Below are 8,438 nucleotides of genomic sequence, written 5' to 3' on the forward strand. Positions count from 1 at the left end.
TAAGGAAAATTTCTTCAAAGGAATTTTTTTGTTATGCTCCAACACTTTCAAAACTAAACTTAATTGCAGTTTAAAAGTTTAATTCCAGGAAAAAAAAAAAAAAATTGTATATAAATTTGGAGAAAAATATTACAGTTCTACAGGATTTTTAGTAACAGAAAACAAAGTCAAAGGGCATTTTTGTCCAAGACAGATTGATAAACTCAATGGTTTTAATTTTTTTCTAAGAGGTGCTATATAAAAAATTGTTTGTGAGTAATTGTCGATTTCAAGGAGTTAACCACAATTTATTCAGTTTTTCAGTTTCACTGCATTCAATGACAGCCCTTATAGCACTAATTCTTGGAATGTAAATCCTCTTTTAGATGAAAGTCAATCAAAACAAATGCTGCTATCACTGATAATGGGAAGGGAAGCTGAACATTTGAACGTTCCCCCTACACTAACTGTCAATTCCAACCAAGAAACGGATGCATGAACGTAAATATTTGTGTCTAAATTATTAAAACATTATAGTGCCAAACTATCAAATTAATTATGAATTTGTACTGTTTCCAAATTCATTATAGCCTGACTTATCAATCAGCCCTTGCCAGTAAATTATTTCTTGCATTTCAGTTCTGTATCTTACCATAACACAAGTCTTGTAATAATATTCTGTTCTACTCACAGATCATATTCAGGAAAAAGTATTGCAATACAATGAAGGAAGGCACTTAATTTGTATCCAAAAGATTAATATTCCTGAAGGAAATTGCTTCTGCTAAGGATAATTAATAGAAAAAAAAAATGATGTGATGAATTTTATAGTACATTTTTGAACGGGGTTTTTGAAAGTTATTATCTATATGATAAGTAAAAATATAAATTATAAAAATCCCTATAAGTTTTTTGGTTCAGTGTTCAGAATAATAGTGATTTTTTAAATGAATGTATTTTTTTTACAAACCTATTTTTAATTATTGGAGAAGTTTGTCGGGGGATGCGGTCAGCTAAGAACAACATAAATAAATAAAACCATATTTATTCATTTTATGCCGACATTTCGACCTGAGTTTCAGGTCTTCATCAGGGCTAAGGAACAAAAGAGATAACAACATTTAGAGAAACATAAAACTGAAAAGGAATAGTATACAAACAAATTTGGAAGTATACAAAATATTGAAGTGAATCATAAATGATAAAAAATTGATAACTGATAATTGAAAAGTAAAAAAATTAAATTGATTGATAATCGTGGAATTAGATGGTAGTAGATTGAAAACAGATATAAGCTGTAATTCAGTAATAAGCCACTCGCTAATTTTCATTGTCTGTCATATTGTTCAATTTATTTATTTATTTATTTTTTAGTTTTTTAGACACTACTTCCATTTCTTATATTATACATATCTTCTCACCTACATGATATTATATTTCATCTTTTACTGTTTTCAATCTACTACCATCTAATTCCATGATTATCAATCAATTTAATTTTTTTTACTATTCAATTATCAGTTTTCCATTTTTTATCATTTATGATTCGATTTAATATGTTGTATAATTCCAAATTTATTTGTATACTATTCCTTATCAATTTTATGTTTCTCTAAATGTTGTTATCTCTTTTGTTCTATAGCCCTGATGAAGACCTGAAACTCAGGTCAAAACGTAGGCATAAAATAAATAAATAAGTTTTGTTTATTTATGTTGTTCTTTGCTGACCACACCTCCCGACAAACTTCTCCAATCATTAATCTACGGTCAACTATCTACACCTCAAACCTATTTTAAAAAAAAAAAAGTAAGGAATAGGTCATTTTTGGATTCAGCACATTTTGAAACAATTTAGCAAAACTATGGTATGGATATTACAGAGTTCCGGTGAGATAAATTACAGATTCATATATTTTATAAAATAAATAACTTAAAAGTTAAACCACTACAGTTTAAATAGCCACTGTTTATGGTAATTCAAAGTATGTTAAAAGGTGTGTTGAATACCCATGATACACAATGTAAACTTGTTTGTGATTTAATGAATCAATATTAAATAACAAATGAATTGGAAAAAAATTAAACCACTACAGTTTAAATAGCCACTGTTTATGGTAATTCAAAGTACGCTAAAAGGTGTGTTAAATACCCATGATACGCAATGTAAACTTGAGTGTGATTTAAAGAATCAATATTAAACAACAAATGAATTGGAAAAAAAAAATTAAACCACTACAGTTTAATCAATCACTGATTATGAAAATTCAATATATACTAGAGGGGTGTAAAAAAAAACCATAATACAAAATGTAAACATGTGTGGTGTAATCTAATTAATCAATACTTGATTACAATAAAATTAAAATAAATGATTTAATTGTTTAACTACAGTTAAACAAACCACTGTTTGTGGTAATTCAAAATGTACAAAGGGTGTTACAAACTCAAGACACATAAACATAAACATCTGTGTAGTCTAAGGAATGAATATTACATAACAAATGAATTTAACAGAAACATTATAAATAATATGTGTAAGCTCTACCAATATAGAACTTAAAAAACTAATAGTTTCATAAAATGTCTCAAAAATATCATGGAAAATTTATTAATGTCTAAAGTTTGATCACAAGAGTAAAGAAGTAATGTTTAAACTTCTTACTAATAATGGTTTGTTATTGAGTTTCCAGTTTCTAACCTGGTAGTTAAATCCAAAAAGAGACAGGAAATGCAAAACTAATTCTTCAGTAGTTGATCTATCAACATAATCAGAGTTATTTCGGTTGATAAATGCAACTACTAAGTCAAAATAAAACATGAAAAGGATACCTACAAGGTAGATTAAAAATTATTCAAATACAACAAGATACTGTAATTCTAAATCATAATGATGTTAATACAACACACTAAACTTACCTATAAGAAGTACAAAAATATCGAAAGATACCACGAGACTCCTGAAGCGGCAAGCGGCTTTAATATAATTTCCAATAACACTGCTTATAGCCAAAGTCCTAAGAAAAACCTTGCCGTCAACTAGAAAAACAGAGTCTACAGAAGTTCCCAACTTTCCAATATGTCATTTGAGGACGTATTAGCAAAACGCTTCTTTCTTCAGGCAGAAACAACGCGTGCTCCCCAAACTAACAAAAGCAGGCAGGGAAAATGGCGCTTCTACACCACTAGAGGATAAATAACGGCTAAGTTCAGCTGTTCATGAATGTTACCTGAAAGCAAGGGGGTGGCAAAACGCTATTCTCCTCCCATGAATGCAAGAGCGAAACCAAAGATTAGGGGATCTGACCAGGCCCTCGGAGCTACTGTTTGCTCTGATGTAAATAGTAATTTCCCACATTTATGTAATTATCTGTAAAATTGTTTAATTTAATCACAAATGTGAATTGACTGGGAGGAGTAGTAAATGTTATTTGGTTCATAAACAAAGAAAACCCATGGTTATGTCACTGTTCTATTCAAACTGATACTTTGTATTAAGTAATAAGCAAGGTCCGGATTTTTATGCTGGAAAAACTTCCAGAATATGCCATAATTATATGCAATAAAAACCTGTAAAATATGCAGTAAAAAAAAATATATAGCCCCATTTAAAAATCTTCAAATAGACTACAAGGCAGCTGAAATATAATAATAATAATCTTTATTTATTCTGGTATTGTTCCCTTTAGAATAATATAGATGCGTTAGAATTAGGCTTTAAAGCATTTGAGTAAAGTACAAAATAAAAGTGAAATTATAAAACGTCATAAAATATAATAAAACAGTGAATTCGAAAAGATAATTATGAACCACAATAATTAACAAAGTATATAAAATAAAAATAGAACAAATAAAATAAAACTATATGTAATATCATAAAACATAAGATGACTAACTTCTGATAATAAATAAAAGGAGAAAAAAAAAATAAATAAAATACAATTAAACTAAAAGTAATAAATGGAAAGGTACAATTTCTGCTAATATACATATTTACAAGTATAAAACGAAAAACTGAAGCATTAAATGCAGCAAATATATAAACCTTGTCAATTGTTATTCTTCCGGAATCGGGTGGACAGAAGGTGGTCGAAGATACGGGATTTGAAGTTTGGAAGGGTATTAGAACTACGAATGAAGGAGGGAATAGAATTCCATAGGGAAGAGGAGCGGATGAGGAAAGATCTACCAAAGGCTGCGGTTTGATGGGCAGTTACATATAACTCTGAAGGCCGTGAGCGGGTATTGCGGGAATGCACTGAGGATTTAAATTGAAGGATATCAGAGATGTACGATGGATCGCGGGATTGGATAATTTGGTAGAGGAAGGAATCAAGAAAATATTTACGACGAAAGGAGGGGTAAAGCCACTTCAATTCTTAGTAAAATAGGGTGACAGAGGCGTCCCTGGGGATCCCAAAGATGAATCGTACAAAGCAATTAATTAACCGTTTTAATTTTGCTTCGAGATCTCCAGAGACACCCCCGTAAACCACACAGCAATAATTAAAGTGGGGGAAAATTAAGGAAGTAACCAGGAGCCTACGGATTTCAAAAGGAAGTAGGTGACGAAGAAACTTTAAACGTTTAAGGATGGAGAAGGTACGACAGGAAATATGGGAAAAGTGGTTTTTCCAGGAGAGAGTTTGGTCTATAGTGACACCAAGGTTTTTAACAAATGGATGGAATTGTATCGGATTGTTGTTTAGGAGTAAGGTTGGAATATGAGGAATAGTTTCCAGTAGGTGATTGGATCCTATTACGATTGCCTTAGTCTTCTCTGCATTCAGCTTAAGGTTGTTTTTTTTGCCCAGTGACTAATTCGATTCAAGTCCTCTTGAAGCTTCTCCATGGCAACTAACAGGTCAGAAGGTGGGAAGGTGAGGTAAATTTGGAGATCATTAGCGTACAAATGGTATTGAGAATCTTGGATAAGGAGGGGAAGGCCAATGATGTAGATGGCGAAAAGGGTAGGGGAAAGGGATGAACCTTGATGGACACCACAGGTAAAGGGTCGAGTCATTGATGGTGGTTTATCTGTAACCAATACGTACTGGGAACGATCGGAAAGGAAGGATTGAAATCAGCGCAAAGCACTGTTGGATAATGGAAGATTTCGTAGTTTGTTAAGAAGGATGTTGTGGTCTACTGTGTCAAATGCTTTGGAGAAATCAAGGAGGATTAGGATAGTTAGGTTTTGGTATTACATGGGAGTTTGGAGGTCATGGGTTATATTAAGGAGAGCGGATTATGTTGAATAGCCAGGTCAAAAGCCGGATTGGAGGGGATTGCTGAGGGAACGTTCTTCTAGGAAGTTTGAGAGTTGGTTTTGAACTAGGCGTTCTAACGGTTTTGAAAGGGTAGAGAGGAGCGCAATAGGGCGGAAGTCATTAGGCGAAGAAGGATTTTATTTAATAGTCGAACTAAAGCGGTTTTCCAAAAAGAAGGAAATGTGGCATTTTGCAAGGAAAAATAGTATATATTATAAAGTATGGGGATAAGGACTGGGAGACAGGATTTAATCAACTTAACAGAAATGTTGTCTGATCCATAATCGTTGGTATGGGATCTTAGAATAGTAACTGGTAATTCTTCGTAAGATAAGTGGGAAAAAAAAAGAAGTTTTTTGAATTGAAGATGTTATTTGGAATATCAGTAAAGATTGATGGATCAGTAGCATGGCATGTGAAATGGTTGTTGAGATCGTCAGGTGTTATTGGAAGGGAGCTGAAGTTGTTGGATTCTGGTTCGGATAAATTTCGGAGTATTTTCCACTTGGATTTGATGAGTATTTTCCCTCGGGAGCATTGGAGAGGGCATGATGAATGTGAAGGGATTTAGCACGTCGAACTGCTAATTGGGTTGCATTACTGAGTAGTTTAAAATGAAAATAATCTGCAGACAGGCGAATCCGACGAAATTTGCGTCTAGCTGCTTTTCTTTGTTTTATCATTTTATTTGTTTCCAGAGTAAACCAAGGTGCAGTTGGACGGCGTATGGTTCGGGTTTTTAGCGGAGCATGGATATCTAATATGGATTGCAGATGTGAAGTGAGGGTGGAAACCATAAGGTCAATGGAGTTACAGGAGTATATAATGTCCCACTGGACGGAATCAAGGTCAGGTTGAATGGATTCGTAGGAAAGGAATTCCAAATTATGGTATGATATGATTTTGGGAGTAAAGCATTTGACTGGTAGGTCGTACGCTACTTGGATCAGACTGTGAGATGAGAGAAAGGGAAGCTGGGAAGAGGAAAGGATTTTTACTGGAGGGTCGCAAATAAAAAGGTCTAACCAGGTGTCAGAGGATTGTGTGTGATGTGTAGGAGAATAAGGAACGAGGTAAAGATTGAGGGAAAATATTAGGTCAGTAAGAAAAAATTTATCACTGGATTGAGAGAGCATGTTGGTGTTAAAATCACCAGTAATAATAATATTGGAATAAGTGGGAACAAGTTGGACAAGGAAGAATTGGAAGATGTTATCGAGTGGAACTCGGGGGTATAAATGACAGCAAATAATAGAGGAGAGGATATGGTTGAAATTTCTAAAAACATGAATTCTGCATGGGGAATGTCAGGAGAAGGGGATTGGAGTAGGAATTTGACATTGAGACTAACATGAACATACAACCCAACACCACCTCCAGTACGATCGGATCTGTCTTGACGAAAGAAATTGTAATTGGGAATTGAAACTTGAGAGGAAGGAATAAAGGGCTTAAGCCACGTTTCGGATACTGCGATGATGTGGTAAAAGTTATCAAGGAAGTACTGTTTGAATTCATCGAAGTGGGCAATAAGGGATTGCGTATCAACGTGACTGAAACTGAGGACATTAGTCATAACTGTGGGGTGGTAAATGGGAAAGTAAGAAAAAGGATGAAGGTTGAGGGATAGAGAATAACAATATTTTAGATACTGCTACGATTATATAGAATGTGACAATAATTAAAAATTTCAAGGAATTTGTTGCTTGAGTTATCGAATTTTGAAAAAAATAGTCAATAAGGTTTGAGTTATAAAAAATTAAAAAAAGAAGAGATGCAAACAAAGGAAATTCTACATTGAAGAAATGTAAATAAAGTATCTTTCATACAAAAAAAGAAAAGGATAACAATATTGTGGTGACTTGGATACCGAATTCAAATGAAGACGTCCAAGTCGCTGGTCTTGCCTGTGGTGACCGTTGGGTAGCCATCGGACTTCCTGCACCTGACCCTACCTCCGCTGAACCAGACGTACTTGATTTTTGCCACTTTCTGCTTCTGCCTGGCTAACCAGTCGAGGTGCTTGTTAGCGGGCGTCATGGCTTTGCTCAGATATACGCAGAACGCGTCGTTTTCGTCCCAACCTAAGTGACGAGTGGAAAAATCCCTTTTGGCTCTTCTTTGCCGCACCGGCTCATCTCTCATTGTTTGGCGGACGAATCTCACTATAATAGGGCCCGGCGCTCCTTCCTGTTTAGCCCTGAGCCGTAGCGCATGGTCTAGATCGTCCGGAGACAGCTTCACGCCCAGGCCTGAACCAATACTGAGAATCGTTCCCACAACGGTCTCTCCCTGCTTCTCCGGGATTCCTCTAACCTCTACTGTATTTTTTAGGTTGTTTTGCTCAGCCTGATTAAGTCTACCCTCAAGGTCCGATAATTTAACTTTGAGGTTTTTGTTTTCAATGGATAATTCTTCCATTTTGTTTTTCTGCTGCTCCAGAACTGCTTCAATCTTCTGTAGCCTTTCCATGTTTTCAAAGGAAAGCTCGGACTGCTTCTGAAGAGAGTCCTTTATATCTTTCAGCTCTTCAATGCCCTAAAGCTTAGCCTTCATTTCATTAACTTCCTCGATTAGCCCCTTTAAGTGGTGAATCATTGAGGCAGGTTCATTACCTTTTAATGTGCCGGAACCACATTCAGCATAGGTCTATTTTTTAATGAAATCTGGGTCTGAGCTTTCAAGTTTGATACATTTAATATGATATATATTTTGACAATGCAAACATGAAATTTTCAATTTATCTTCTCTTACAAATCACCATTTTTCTGATTAAAAGAAAAGAACAAAATGAATGAAATTTAAAGGACTAGAAGAGGTAAATAATAATAATAATAACACGGTAACATATACTAATATGTATACAAAAGGTTCTGAATGAAGAAAGAAATAGGAGAGGGGGTAAGGCTAAATGTACCGATTTTTAGTAAGTTTTTTTTTTCAAGAGATGGCAGCACTTTCGGGGCAAATTTACTTTTCTTTTGAATACGGAATAATAAATTTCCCATCTGTAAACGGATTTACCATCTAGAACCCCATAGAAGTTACTGAAATTGTTTCATTAATTTTTGTTGTAATTATTTTGGGATTTAAAAAATTTATCTTTGTTATTATTTGTAAATCAAAAAAAGTGAGCTTATAGGCACTTGACCACAAGCAAATAAAACAAGTCTGCGCAAACAGATTCATTTT

At 34.2% G+C, this 8,438-nt stretch overlaps 2 protein-coding genes across 4 annotated transcripts in view; both read right to left on the reverse strand.

The window, feature by feature from the left end:
• The window catches only part of LOC106692720 (protein arginine N-methyltransferase 1), a gene marked incomplete at its 3' end in the record, with an annotated part of 34,643 nt that extends 31,387 nt beyond the window's left edge, over positions 1–3,256 (reverse strand). For 2 of the 3 annotated variants that reach the window (XM_014438831.3, XM_014438830.3), the window contains 1 exon segment: positions 2,896–3,256. 3 annotated transcript variants of the gene reach the window in all.
• A 3,865-nt stretch (positions 3,257–7,121) lies between these two features.
• LOC136797179 (uncharacterized) lies at positions 7,122–7,718 on the reverse strand. Its single transcript, XM_067053021.1, has one exon. It carries the CDS (start codon positions 7,716–7,718, stop codon positions 7,122–7,124), a length of 597 nt encoding a protein of 198 aa, XP_066909122.1.
• Positions 7,719–8,438: the final 720 nt, after the last annotated feature.

This window comes from Halyomorpha halys, unplaced genomic scaffold, assembly GCF_000696795.3.
Source record: "Halyomorpha halys isolate HHAL.00 unplaced genomic scaffold, Hhal_1.1 Scaffold68.1, whole genome shotgun sequence".
NCBI lineage: Eukaryota > Metazoa > Arthropoda > Insecta > Hemiptera > Pentatomidae > Halyomorpha > Halyomorpha halys.

Coding starts and splice junctions, on each gene's coding strand:
- LOC136797179 (XM_067053021.1), bottom strand. CDS start 7,718: ATGGAAAGGCTACAGAAGATTGAAGCAGTTCTGGAGCAGCAGAAAAAC.